The sequence below is a fragment of the Plutella xylostella genome, chromosome 4 (assembly GCF_932276165.1).
Source record: "Plutella xylostella chromosome 4, ilPluXylo3.1, whole genome shotgun sequence".
Classification (NCBI taxonomy): Eukaryota; Metazoa; Arthropoda; class Insecta; order Lepidoptera; family Plutellidae; genus Plutella; species Plutella xylostella.
Genome location: NC_063984.1, coordinates 11,680,684 through 11,695,585, shown reverse-complemented (window position 1 = coordinate 11,695,585; position 14,902 = coordinate 11,680,684). Strand labels below are relative to the sequence as shown.

Genomic DNA, 14,902 nt, shown 5'->3' with positions numbered 1-14,902 from the left:
TACTACAGACAGAGTCCTACACGGTGGAGCCGCGAGCTGGCCGTGGCGCTGCAGCTGCGCACGTTCAGACACACCGCGCTGCTGCTGCTCGCCCCGGTATGTACTAGTGTATACTCTGTTGTGTAGGGGAGGGTTTAGAATACAAGGGAGATAGATAAACATAGCTCCGGTATAAGTACCTGCTCTATTCAGAGTTTAGCATGTACCTAGTTGCTTTTGTTATACCTAATTATGTCAGTATGCTGTTTTACTACAGCGTCCTTTAGGGGCGAATGGCGAATCCATGAATATTATTTTTAGCGTATCGGTGAATATAGCTAGAGCTGGACTCTGCGACTAGTACTAGGGTTTGTCAACGTGGTGAAAGTAGCAACCAGTTGCAGTTATCAGCGTCAACGGACTATGACCCAGGGTGTATTAATAAAGTCACAAAAAACCGGCCAAGTGCGAGTCGGGCTCGCGCACAAAGGGTTCCGTAGCAGCAAATATAATAATTAACCAAAATTACAGTTAAATCAACCTATCTCAAAAACTATAAGAGATACTTTGATCAAACCAAAAATCGTTGAAAGAGTTAATTAGCATGCATCACCTCTATTTTTTTTAGAATTTTATACCCCGTAGTTATAAAAATAGAGGGGGGGGACATACTTTTTACGACTTTGAGAGCTGATATCTCAAAAACCGTTCACTTTAAGAAAAGTGTTTTTTAGAAAACTTTATATCATTTTAAAAGACCTTTCCATTGATACCCCACACGGGTATGTACATCGAAAAAAAAAATTTCATCCCTCAGTTACATGTATGGGGGGCCCCACCCCCAATTCTTTTTTTTACTATTTAGTGTCATATTTTTGTAGCGGTTCATACAACACATATTCCCATCAAATTTCATCACTGTAGTACTTATAGTTTCCGAGTAAATCGGCTGTGACAGACGGACAGACGGACAGACGGACAGACGGACATGACGAAACTATAAGGGTTCCGTTTTTGCCATTTTGGCTACGGAACCCTAAAAAAGCACAGACATCGATAATAAATGTCTCAGAAAGTTTTAATTATAAGGACGTTATCTCTATAAGAACTATATTATAGCTCTGTGTTTAACGTTTAACGACCCAAATTTGATCATTCATAAGTCGTATAACCCTCCTCCTTCTCCCCAGGGTTCCAAGTCGAAGCCCCGCCACTACATAGCACTAGTTCTTCGAGACGGCAAGCTGCGTCTGCTGGTGCGCGGGCGCAAGCGACGCGACCTCACGCTCAGCCAGGACGTGGCCGACGGCACGTGGCGCTCCGTGAGTGAGAGATTACATACAGGGTGTTGCAAAAAGGGTATTCGAAATTTCATTTTCGGGCTTAGATATAGGTACAATGCTGCACATGTAGGTTTCGGCTTAGTATAGAATAGAGTATACCCTTTTTGCAACACCCTGTATAGTCACGTACGGTCCAAGTGACATCACTACATAGCGGTACAAGCTCACCAGGACGTGGCCGACGGCACGTGGCGCTCCGTGAGTGAGATTACATACTGTCACGTACGGCACACGGGGTACAAGTGACTTCACCAGATAGAGCTGCACATGCGTCTTTTCTTTGGTGAAAAACAAATATTTTTGTCATTTCTTGGCTATTACCTATTGACTAGTGTCAAAATAATGGTGATTCGACCTCTTATCTATAATGGAGCTCTGTCCGCGATGGCTGACCTCACTGACATCAACCAGTGGGGGATCCATAGAAAAAATATTACTTAAACAAACTTTTACTGCGGAATTGAGTTTTACCAAGGAGCCTACGCCGTGTCCTTAAAACCCCCGCATACACTTCACTTCTCCATCCCTAATAACCCTCACATATTATTTCCAGGTATCAGTCCGCATCTCGCCCTCTCGCCTGGTGTTAGCCAGCGGCGGCGCGGCGGTGACGGCCCGCGCGCCGCGCCGCCTCGCGCACGCGCCCCGCCTGTACGTGGGCAACGCGCCCCCACCGCCCACCACTGTGCCTGACTCCGTGAGTATACAATAGAATAATTACTTTATTGAACATAAATCAGGCATAGAAAAACATACTTATAGCTTATAGACTATAACCAATGTACACTAGTATTGTACTGGTATTGTTGTACCGCGCCGCCTCGCCCACGCGCCTCGACTGTATGTGGGCAATGCGCCCCCGCCGCCCACCACTGTGCCTGACTCCGTGAGTATACAATAGAATAGAATATTACTTTACTAGCTGTTCCAGCGAGCTTTGCTTCGCCTTTAAAAGTTTTCCCGTGGGAATTCTGGGATCAAAAGTAGCCTATGTTCTTTCTCAGGGTCTAGACCATAATTGACCATATTTATACCAAATTTCATTCAAATCCGTTCAGTAGATTTGGCGTGAAAGAGTAACAGACAGACAGACACAGTTACTTTCGCATTTATAATATTAGTTAGGATTAGTTAGGATAGAACACCACATAAATCAGGCATAGAAAAACATACTTATAGACTAGAACCAATGTACACTAGTATTGTACTGGTGTTAGCCAGCGGCGGCGCGGCGGTGACGGCCCGCGCGCCGCGCCGCCTCGCCCACGCGCCCCGCCTGTATGTGGGCAACGCGCCCCCGCCGCCCACCACCGTGCCTGACTCTGTGAGTATAGAATAGAATATTACTTTATTGAACAACACATAATAGACGAGAAAATAAGTATACCGCCACATCTTCTTACCTCTCAGTATTGTAAATGGGCAACTTCAAAGAAGCAACCTTGAAGGCATTCTGGTTGGTTGGCCTGGAGTAAATATTTCCGAGTGCTGGTGGAAGGTAGGTACCACCACATCACTGTCCTAATGACGCGTTCTTCCAATGTTGGTATAACGCGTACCACTCCTGAAAAATTATCCGTCTCCAAATTGAAAGCACAGTGGTTTTGATTTGATTCGCAAATCATGGCTTTCATAGGCACAGATATCCTGAAGCAGATATTTATAACCATATAAGCGGTTCAATACGGATATTGTTAGCTACTAACCTAAATCTCTTTTTGATCTAACCTATCCTTTTACACCAATAATTATCCATATTCCCAGGTGGTCCGTATCGGAGGCTTACGCGGCTGCGTCCGTAAAGTGATTATAAACGGCATTGCCCAAGACCTGGCTCGCGCGGCCCCCTCCCCCCGCCAAGTGGGGCAGTGCTTCCCCGCCGTCGAGCCCGCCGCGCACCTCGCAGGTATAGTTACCTTATATGTATACCAGACATGATTATATTACTAGCTAAACAGTCCGAATATCTATGTCAACCTGGCAAGGTGATATAGATATTCCGCAAGCTACAACTATTTGTGTCTGTGTGTGTGTTTTGTCACATGGAATTCCTTAGGATACGTAACCGTAACCTTAAAACCTATCAGGGTGCAACTCGGTTTAAAGTATCATGTGGCATACCATGTATTTCAATCGCCCAGAGGTCGCTGTTGTCTTGCCGTCTATGTGAACTCTGCTAACGAGGCATGGCAACTCCAAATTTTCCTTTAGTGTCCTCTATTCCCATTGCCTTATAAATGATTGTTCGTTCCAGGCGACGCATACGCGGTGTGGTCGAGCTCATGGAGCAGCGGCGCGGGCGAGCTGCGGCTGCAGTTCCGCAGCGCGGGCGGCGGCGGCGTGCTGCTCGCCTCCAGCCGGCTGCTGCTCGAGCTGCGCGGTGGCACTGTGAGTATATGGGATATACACTAGAGGGGCCACCGTGAGTACATGTCACACACACTAGCAGCGCGGGCGGCGGCGGCTGCTGCTGGAGCTGCGCGGCGCCACCGTGAGTACATAATGTGATACACTAGCGGCCGAGCTGCGGATGCGCTGTCTCAACGAGATTTTAATCATTTGAATTTAATGTTTGGCTACACTCATATGAATAACTAAGTCTGCGGGTACGAAACTTGCGACGGGCAAAGCGACGGCTATGTAATCAAATGCATTAAAAATATAGCGTTGGGTACGAGATGGGCGACAACGGAACGACGCGATCGAGCACCGCATCGCCCCGCCGTCGCACCGCCCGTCACAAGTTTCTTACCCGCAGACTAAATGACTTATAGTACGATGGCTAGGTTAGTTCCCGATTCTGCCGTAAGATTTCAGTCGTGAAGCTGACTAGCAACCAGAATACATTTTTGGAATAACAATAGTTTACTTTCCATTCATCTATTAGATCCCACCTAATATTATTATTCCAACTCTCAGCAATAAGGCCGCCTATTGTACATTGCTTCTAGTGTATTTATGTTTTTGTATGTCTGATTTATATGGTGTTCAATAAAGTCATATCCTATTCTATTCCAGCTGATCCTAACCCGTCTCTCCCCAACGGGCTCCATCCAATCCCGCGTGCAATCACCAACCCCTCTATGCGACGGGCAGTGGCACTCGGTGGCGGCGCGGCTGGCCCCCGCGGCGCTGGCCGTGGACGGGGGGCCCGAGGTCCGGGACTCGGGGGGACTGACGCCGCTGGTCGAGACCGTGGCGCCGCCGGAGAAGCTGTATATTGGAGGGCTGCCAGGTGAGCGTGGCTTTTGTGCTTTGATATCAGTCGATTTTTTAATTCAGCTTGCTGGATTTGCTTTTTAGGTTGTCAACCCTAAAAAGGTGTTTTGGTGAGTAAGGCCAAGGACAGAGTGTTGTGGTGGTGTTTTTGAAAAATCTATGTCCAGCAGTGGGCGATTGTTGCTGATGATAATTAGCGACATAGAACTCTCCCGAGGAGCGGAAACATACTCTATACTAGGCCCTCCTCATCTAACCACTGTTTCCACCACGGTCACCAGTATTTTCGTGTTCTTCGCTTATCGTTATCGGTTACAATAATATAAAAATAATGTACAGTCTGGGACAAAGAACCTGACCCTTAGAAATTGCCATTCTACCTTAGAAAGCTTATGTTTTTAACCACACTTCATTTTGCAACTTTTACCGTAACTCACAAATACTCATCTTCTCTCCAGAGGGCGTGCTAGACGGCGTGGGCAGCCGCGAGAACTTCAGGGGCTGCATCCGCGACGTGAGCGTGGGCGGCGAGCAGCGGGACTGGACCGACATGGAGTCCATACACAACGTGCTGCTCGACTCGTGTCCTGTGGCGCAGTGACCGGGTGGCTAGAGGAATGAGGACTAGCTATGTGTGTTATAGGTGAAATGTTGCACTAGACTCGGGACGTGTTATGGGCGATGGGCGAAGTGGCGCAGTGAGCTTGGAGAAGAAGAGAGGAATATGGACTATTATTTGCGTGTATGTTACGCTTTTAATGCGCGGATTAGGTGGTTTATTGAAGGATAATGACGCTCAGGCTCATTTCTCTCTGAATTTGATACGATTTCGACAGAGACGTTTCGTGTATAGAAAAATGTCCTAAAAGTACCATACATAACTGTTAGTGAGGAGTTGTATTGGTAAAGAAAGCTTTTTATCCAGAGGCTATTATAGAGGCTACACATTATTTTTGTACTTAAATGTAACTTGAGTACTTATAGCAGACTCCGCTACTGTATATTAAACATCACAAATGAAAATATTCACAAAATACTCATAAAATGTACATAAGTAAAAGATACTCTAACAAGTTATGCGAACAGTATTCATAAAATAATCAAAGTGTACAGTAATATTAAATACATACTCACCTATCAATATTGCATTTATCAAGTAGTCACTAGTGATAAGTTTTGTCAGCAAAACAGATTACTTAAGATTAGCCATCTGGTTCAGTACTTATTTCTAGGCTGATAATGAAGTCTAGTCCATAGATAGCGCAAGTCTAGTCTAAGAATAGATTGTCTAGCAACGTTAAACCCACCAATTACAGTTGTACCCGAGAAGGAAAGCAGACATAATCTGCGATTATGCGCAGTAAAGTTGTGAATATTCTCACAGAAATGGATCGATTCTGAAGGCCCAAGTTTTTGTAAATCAAGTGACAAAATTTGTAGTTTGACATTGCTAACATAAATTTTTGGGCTTTTAGTACTTTTGAGCAACAACAACTATAAATTAAAATAGCAAAATACCAGTTATATTGTCAGAAATCGCCTTGTACATATTTATTACGTGTAAGTTATGAAATAAATATTTTGTGTCATAATAAGAAGTATGTAATAGTAATCTAATACGTGTTCAGTAGTTTTAACACTGTAAATATTGGTAAGCTTCTACATTAACTTTGTAAATAAATTGAATATTTATTACAGAACTGCCTGTTATTTATATTTTTCGGACCCATTCGCTTCCTAAACCAGTAGAAAACCAAAACCAAAAAATTCTAATTAAATGAAAATCATTTTAAAAACAGGCATAATTTTGGCAATAAAAATCATTTATTATGTATTACACGATTACAATCCCATGTCATAAGTCCAGCCAACAATTAAACTGCAATTATTTATGCATAGATGAACTATTCTGCCCTTATATTTACAATAATTGCAATGAAATTATGTACCACCATCGTGCCCCTGTTCACATTTATATCTTACAGAAGATTATGGTATACACATACATCATACACAAAGGACCCTTCGTTTGTCCTGTAACTACAGTAATACATGAAGTATCCTAATGTAATGAGCTCCCAAACTGCACATGCTGTTGAATTTCAATTCAGAACAGGGGCATAACATTGTCGTTTATTTGTTTAGCGTTGCTCTGATTGTTGTTCTAAAGTGACTTCATGGTTTCATATTGCAAATCACATTTATTACAAATGCTCTTATTTGTATTTAATTACAGTGCTGCCGATTTGTAACCTCAGGGATTTAATGAAGCCAACCAATCGGTAGCCCATTTAAGTGGTTTCATGGAATTGTATAATGTTTCCATTAAGATTACATTATAGCATCCGATGAAACAAATTGTTCCCGCAACTCCTGTTACTCCCAATCAATTATTCTCTTACTTCGACTATCGAACCTAAATGAAACGTCATAATAATAGATTCTTGGCTAGACTAAAAAAGCATAGCCTTTAAAGTGTATGGACTGAAAATGGCGGACAAGGCAATAGTTGATCACACTCTCGGGAAAAAACGTTCTAGTTTATTCCACTACCCTTAAGAGAATAAAATTGGAATTCTAGTATATTTGTAAAGACACTGTATATTTATCATCTAACTACAACTAATGTGTCTTTAGTTAATCGTGGACATACAGGATGATACGAAATTAAAACAGAGTTTCATTGTATTTCATTAGAATACATAAATATTATAAACGGAAAACACTTTCTTTGGATAAATTATAAAAAACATACTAAAAACCTATAGTTATATATAAAATCGAAGAGACACAGTACACATACTTGTAAAAAAATATCTACCCTACCCTGATATAAAAATTAAGATCATGAGAAAATTTATTAATGTTCATTTCATTATCGAAATAAAGTTTGACGTACATTTACCAGAAATGTGGTCAAAAACCAGATGTATGAATATCATGGCCAAATTATAAAATACAATAATATTATACAGATACGGATTATCAGCTTATTGAATGAATGTATGATTAATCTGCTTCAACCCAGTCTCTTTCCCATTCAATTGACTTACTTAGTTATTCCTTGAGCAATATCTTAAACTTCAGCCAATTACATGAGATAAATATTAGCTTCCCGCGACGAAAGGACTTCCAATGTTGTGTAAGTGAATGCGACGGAACTAAGAAGCACTTTCCGCTTCCGGTGTTTCTTCTCAAACATATATATCATTTATCTACGACACTGACTGACCTCTTGTTGTTTCACCTGAAATAAAAGAAAAAAAAAACTTTTTAGGAGTAAGTTTAATTAGTCGTAAAATACTTTTTTAATTGTTTGAAATTAAATAGAATAGTAACTTCAGGTCGTAGTACTGCGGGACTATATTTTGGTAAATCTGCGCTACGCCTCTAATGACAAATCACCACCATCAGCCAAAAATCCGCACTTAACATACCAATGGCATAAATAATTTACCAAATGTCTGGAGAAGGTCACACGGTTCTACAGACAAAACATGTATACCTTTTTCCTCTCTACATAGACAGGTACAGGTACCCCCTGGCTCACGAGGTAAATGGCTTCATCAAGCCACAAGCTCCAAAGCCATCAGTCGCTCAGTACTCACAAGCATGTAGTGCGGGTCGACGACGTCCGGACGCGCTGTCACTCTCTGGCTCTCTTGTAACAGTATAAATATATATTAGAAACAACACATACCTTCTACCCCTCTACATGGACAGGTACCCCCGGGCGGCGGACCGGCGGCGGCTCACCAAGTAAGCTATCAACACCACGACCACCAGCCCTCCCAGCGCGCAGCCCACCGCGATAGGGACGGCGTCAGGCACGTCGCCGCTGCCACACTCACGGGCTGGAATTAGATGAAATGATTGTTTAGTTCATGAATGTAGGTTAGATTGATTTGGTTTGTAGACCGGGGAGAATCGGATCAGTTTCAGTTAAAATTAAAGCAAAAATAATAATAGTCTGTCGTAGCGTAGCGATAACGTAGCATTATCTTTTTTGTAAGGCTGGTAGCAACTACATGCGCGCGGGGCGTTCAACAGTAGTGAAGCGACATACATCTTTCTCGCTCTCACTAAGGACGCTTCAAAGCGCATGGGTTGGTTCCCGTCTCTTTCTAATTATAATTTGTTATAACCTACCTACATTATGTTAAACGCCAGACGGACACAAATAAACCTTTTAGGTTTCGTGTCAAAATGTGTAATATATTTAAGATTTCTTCTGTTGTACTAATAAATAAATAAATAAATAAATCTAAAGTAAGAGGTTTATAGCCAGAATCAAACATATTCGATTACACGTCTTATACCTTGGTTGTAGTTAAACGAGCAGTTTTCATATACCTAATGAAGTTTTATTCCAATTACGAGAATATGACGAACTATATATATATGTCGCAGGCATCTGGTTTAATCTCCTGTTTGATTGAACCGCTAGCCCGTTCATTGGATGACGCTACTCAGTTGAATGACTAAAGAACAACTCGTCAAGTGGTTGACTGTAACGTCCAACGTCTTGACTGAACGATATTCAGCGAAGTCGTTAAATGGGATATAGTATAGCAACTTTGTAATGTCTGGTTAGGATGAACATGACCAGACAAGAGTCAACAAAAAGACTATGTTACAAAGCTCTCATCTCACAAATTAACTAAACAATAACAATAAACGTACCTTGATATTGTTGTTCATAATTATCCAGTTTCAACACATTTTTTTCTTTCAAACTATCCGCCGGCGGTGTAATAATAGGTAAATCCATGTTGTCACACTATTTTAACATAAATAACGCACTTTAAAGCTAATTTATTTGCAAAAAATAACAATACAAGTGCTTTTTGTGTCAGCTGTTCGCTTTTAGACGCCATATTTGTTTTTTATTCACCACCTGACTGATTTTAAGTCCGCTAACTAGTTGGACGTTTTGTGACGCTTGTACAATCAACGTTCGGCCTAGTCTAAGGCCTTGGTCTCCTATTTACGCCGTAGTTCGCGTCCAGCGTCACGCCGTAGGCCGCGTCACAATGCTCACTATAGAAATGTACTGATGCGGTCTCCCTCACACGCCGACGTTGGCGCGTAGATGTAGTGTACATCGTGACGCGGCCTACGGCGGTGACACTTGACGCGACCTACGGAGTAAATAGGAGACCCGGGCCATACAACTGAATAGCGTCATCCAATGAACGGGCTAGCGGTTCAATCAAACAGGAGATTAAACCAGATGCCTGCGACATATACATGGCCTTGTTTAGTACAGATGAAGTGGGCGTCAAGGCGTCAAGAGTCTCTTGATAACAGAAATGCATATTGTTATGAGCGTATTTTGTCTGCCATACTTATCACAAATTGCACTGGACTAGTTGAAAAAAAAAACGTTAAAATGAAATGGGTTAATAGTTTATGTTTGCATACATGTACTAGTCAACCACATTATCATTTGTTTATTTATCAAGTTAGAATAAAGGCGGATTCAATGGCAAAATAGTCATGAACACAGTCACGCAAAGATAACGAGAACTGAACAAACATTGTATTCATTACCAGGGTGTCCACTCAGAACCCTCCAAAAAATTCCCTGACTTTTCCCTGACTTTCCCTGACCATTTCAGAATTTTTCCCTGACCAGAGATAAAAATAATCAAAAGCTTGATTTGAAAGTTTTCCGTTCATTTGCGACACTTATTAAAAAAAACTTCGACTGCGTAAAATATTTGGCTGTAAAAAGTGTATATTAAGCAGAGAGAGAAAGTGACACAGAAGGATCTTTAAGTAGGTTTTTTAATTTTTTTAATTATTATTTTATTTGATAGTTTTTAGTTTATTTGAAATAATTTTTTTGCAATAATTTTCAATCAAAAGTAAGGTGCAAATGATACCAAAAAGCCCTACTAATCAATACGAATCATTCAAGACTAAACACGAAGTAGTTGCTATATACCGTTGAGGAGTTCCCCTGACTGCCTTCCGTTTCCATCATCAGGCAATGTAGCACGAGGCGCTATTAAGACGTGACAAAAGTTCTCCGTCGCGCTCGCTCTTGTGGCTGCGCGGTGTGAGTAAGCGCGATGCACAACTCTTGTCACGTCTTAAATGCGCCCTGTACTAGCCCTTCTGATCAGCTCAAGGTCACCATCATATTTTTTTTGTTATAAGAACTATATTTACGTTCTTAATTTCATTAGAATCGGTTAATATGTGCCCAAAATGGAAATTCATACCCTGTTTTTACCCCTTGGGGGTAAGAAAAAATTCTGAAAAAAAAATGCGACCACCTGGGAGCTCAACCCAATACAACAAAAAAAGAATTTTCAAAATCGGTTCATAAACGGCGGAGTAATCGGTGAACATACATAAAAAAAAAGATCCCGACGAATTGAGAACCTCCTCCTTTTTTTGAAGTCGGTTAAAAAGTTGTTTCCAGTGATCTCCTGAGTCACCATATTTCGGCTATGTACATCTACCACTATTGCAACATTATGTATAGAAAGCAATGATAAATAAGTACCTACCTACTAAATTTTTTTGTACAACAAAGTTTGAATACTTTTATTTTGCCATAATGTCTATTTCTTTTTTGTATTTACAAAATTGAGAAATAGGTATAAATATTTTTATTTTTATTTCATTTACAATTTTCATTTTACTTTTGAAAAAAGTCATTTAAAGTTTGGAAACCCAATCGGGATCCACTGGTTATTATTGCAAAAGACGTTAGTTAGACCTAGTTAATTTTATTTAAGCACACTTATGACTTATGATGGTAGGATTAGTACAGAGTGCTTTGAAGAAATACGCCTCCTCATATTTTTATTGTTAAATGAGAGTTTGGAAGCACGTAGATAAAATAAACTTTTTAATTTGTGTATAAATCTTGTACTAGCACCTTGTATAGTAATCTTAGGACCTTCAAAACCGAAATAACTCGAGTAAAGCGTGTTAAGCTTTGTAAATACCGTATTAATTTAAATAAAACAAAACCAAAATCAAATATTATAGTATGGGCGAGACGTTTAAAAAAAATCATTAGGTGCCGCGTGGAGGAAACGCTTCTGCATGCGCTCCCGCTGCCGTAGCAAATTATGAGAATTGATGAGTGGAATGAGCGCCGATACAGCGCGTCTGCACCAACACGTTACGTGGGGACTTATTTTTCATCACAACTCTTAAAACTAAAGTTGTTCAGAATGGCAAGCTGAGTCACAATTTTTTGAAAGAAATTTAATTAAGGGAACATCATTTTACTATTGAACAAACTATGAACTGAGTCTGGAATCTGGCTTACGAGATTTTATTTTATGACTTACATATTTTACGTTTAAAAAAGAAGAAGAAAATAAATAACTAGTAAAAGAAAGAATTACAATTTTGCTAAAATATACGCTTTACTAGTCATTTTTCCCTGACTTTCCAGGTGGCCCATCAATTTCCCTGACTTTCCATGACCACCTTGAGCTTCCCTGACTTTTCCCTGACTATCCCTGACTTTCCAGAAAGTGGACACCCTGATTACATTTATTTGCAGTTCACATAGAGCTAATATTTTTTATTCTATATATTTTTTTAAATTAAATTAGATAGTAGATACTAGACATAGAAACATTTTCTTTTTTTCTTACATTTTATTTCTTAGAGCTAAATGGAAATAGTAACTTGTTTATTTATGTAAGTAGATGTTCAGAATGTTATTGCGACTAAATTTACGTTACTCAATATTACACTCACTACAGGTACAGACAGAGATAAACTTCGGTATCTCGTAATATTATTATTTATTTACGAACTAAAATTAACGTACAATGACCTTTTCATCAAACCGGTCTAAACGAGTTGAATTCTTGCGATAATTTTAGACATTCATTCACAAATGCACATGTTTTAATTGGGTACAGGCACTTATGAAAACAGGTGAGGTAGGTGCCACACAGCAATCCCTAATGTATAAAAAATAATAATTAACTGTCGAAACAGCATCACAGCTGTTTTTGAAACAAAGGAAATGAGTCATTCTCATAAAAACATTTTTTAATGCAAATCCACGCTCTTTCTATTATGAATCAACTGTCCACATGATTCCTAAGCTGTCCTTAAAACAAGTCAACAAATAAAATAAAAAAGTTTTTATTGATTATTTTAAATTCCTTATGGTGAGGCTCCATTGGTGCGTTGCGTCGAGTCGTCTCAAAGGAACAGTCATAAAAACGTAAAAGTATTGCAGCGATGCAACGCAATAGGCCTTTGCCGTTACAGAAAATCCGTTAAAACCCGCCAATTCTTCTCCAAAACTCACCAGCACTGAAGCCGGTGCCCGCGTTATCCCTGAAGGCCTCCTCCTGCAGGTGCGAGAGGGACAGCGTGGCCACCGCGCCCGCCGTCTCGCTCATGTTCAGCTGGCTCGGCGGCAGGCACTGAGAGAGAGATAGGTAGTTATTGCAGACTTTTTTGTTTTTGTTTTCAGACTACCAGAGTAAATTATACAGATGTTGCAAAAGTAGTAGAGTAACGTGGCCTACCAAGTTTCCATGTACCTAGAAGACTATATTTACAAAAGACGTAGAAGAAAAACTGTCCAGTACGATGCCCATTCGGCTTACTATACCACTTTTGCAACACGCTGTATTTACGAAAGGCAAATTTTTGAAAGAAAACAAACAGGGATAGATTTAGCATAAAACAAGGAGAAGAATGTCTACCCACACGCACTAGGCCAGCGTGATGAACTAGGCCTATACCCTTCCTTCATTGGAAGGAGACCCGTGCCCCAGCAGTGGGGACGTAATGGGTCGTGATGATGATTATGAAGGAGAAGAATATAATAAGTACCTTGTATGAGGAGCTGAGCGGCGTCCACCACTCGTCGGCCGCGTGCCACAGCGCGATGGACGCGTTGGACGCTGGAACGAAGGTGATGGGTGGTTAATACGGGGGTTAGGATGTGAGGTGCACGAATAAAGGGATAAACATTCCGCGCAACCTGGGCAGTCTGCGACCAACGTCTTTTGACTGGCAATCCTATCGTCCCGGACAAAAACACTAGCAAAGAGTGTGTACGGTCCGTGCGGTCTGCTTGGACACTCTAATTCAGTATGTAGGTGGAGTATCATTGACGTGTAATTTTTATAAGCCCTGTAAGAGACTTGTGTGGAAAAGTCAGAAATTATGAGAACTTGTATATTCCAACGGATATCGGACCTTTACTAATAATAGGCAGGCCACTTCAATGTCAGTATATTAAAAGTTTATTCTCTTCCTACATAATATTTCCAAATAAAAACGATCGATATCTTAAATTTAAAATGAAGCCTATCTATGTGTTTATTCTGCAGTAACCGATACTTCGTTTCTCTGGAGGCGCCGCTACCTAACATATTTTAATTGCAACTGGATCTGCCCCACATGCCTACATGGAGACAAGTATGTGACTAGTTTTCTCTCTACTCACATCTTATCTTGTGCTACATTTTGTTTGGGTCATATTATTAAGTTTATAGTCATTTTGCTTTGTCTTGCCACATAACATTTCATTCTACAACCATTCATATAATTGTTTTTTAAGAATTAACCTTTTTGAAAATTTCCTCTGTTAAGAAATAGTAACGTTTAGTTTAAACACAGCTGACATAAACCCGTGACCTCTTATACACATGTAGTAGTAATTCATAGGCAAAATATTGGAGTTTTACCTACCATTAAAACTCTTATTATGTTTCCAGCGACATCTGAAATCCATGTTATGAGATAGCATCTCCCTTATCGTCACGCCAACTTGCAGTTTTCAAATTTTCGCGCCTAAATTCCACGCTTCTCATTGGTCAAGCACTCGGGCGGCGTCACTTCTAGCCGTCAAGTTGGTGAATTTTCCGCCATTATATTCCCGAATAATCATAATAATGCAGCGCCAGGTAGCGCTTGCTGGATTTCAGATGTCGCTGGAAACATAATAAGAGTTTTAATGGTAGGTAAAACTCCAATATTATGTGTTCCGTAGCGACATCTGAAATCCATGTTATGAGAAATGTCTGTTATCACCTGGCGGCTAGAGATGACGCAATAATGTGAAGTAGGTAGGTACTTTGATCATCATCAGATATAAAGCTGTGATGAGAATCTAGGTACTAACTATGGAAATACCAATGAAATGGAGGAAACCATATTATATAATAATACTACTTTATTGGAAATAAATTGGCCATGAACCTATAGGACCTAATCACAACAAACTTAGAATAATTATGTACCTATTTAGGCATGTAATATCACATAATAATTCAGTTAACAGAAATAAATTTTCTAAAAATATAATTATTATCACACAAAATATTCTTATCTCAATCACAATGTAACAAGAACAA

At 40.3% G+C, this 14,902-nt stretch overlaps 2 protein-coding genes across 2 annotated transcripts in view; one reads left to right on the top strand and one right to left on the bottom strand.

Annotated features, from left to right (window-relative positions):
* Nucleotides 1-5,177, top strand: part of LOC105385580 (laminin subunit alpha-1) — a 158,809-nt gene extending 153,632 nt beyond the window's left edge. Inside the window, exons 50-55 of the mRNA XM_048628025.1 lie at nt 1,170-1,301; nt 1,876-2,019; nt 3,087-3,228; nt 3,577-3,710; nt 4,341-4,557; nt 5,000-5,177. Of these exons, the coding sequence (XP_048483982.1) occupies nt 1,170-1,301; nt 1,876-2,019; nt 3,087-3,228; nt 3,577-3,710; nt 4,341-4,557; nt 5,000-5,142 (912 nt within the window). The 3' untranslated portion in view covers nt 5,143-5,177. The remainder of the gene's footprint in view (nt 1-1,169; nt 1,302-1,875; nt 2,020-3,086; nt 3,229-3,576; nt 3,711-4,340; nt 4,558-4,999) is intronic.
* Nucleotides 5,178-6,343: 1,166 nt separating this feature from the next.
* Nucleotides 6,344-14,902, bottom strand: part of LOC105380124 (lysosome-associated membrane glycoprotein 1) — a 28,224-nt gene continuing 19,665 nt past the window's right edge. Inside the window, exons 5-8 of the mRNA XM_038121039.2 lie at nt 13,374-13,444; nt 12,841-12,958; nt 8,242-8,395; nt 6,344-7,788 (exon numbers count right to left, since the gene is read on the bottom strand). Of these exons, the coding sequence (XP_037976967.2) occupies nt 8,253-8,395; nt 12,841-12,958; nt 13,374-13,444 (332 nt within the window). The 3' untranslated portion in view covers nt 6,344-7,788; nt 8,242-8,252. The remainder of the gene's footprint in view (nt 7,789-8,241; nt 8,396-12,840; nt 12,959-13,373; nt 13,445-14,902) is intronic.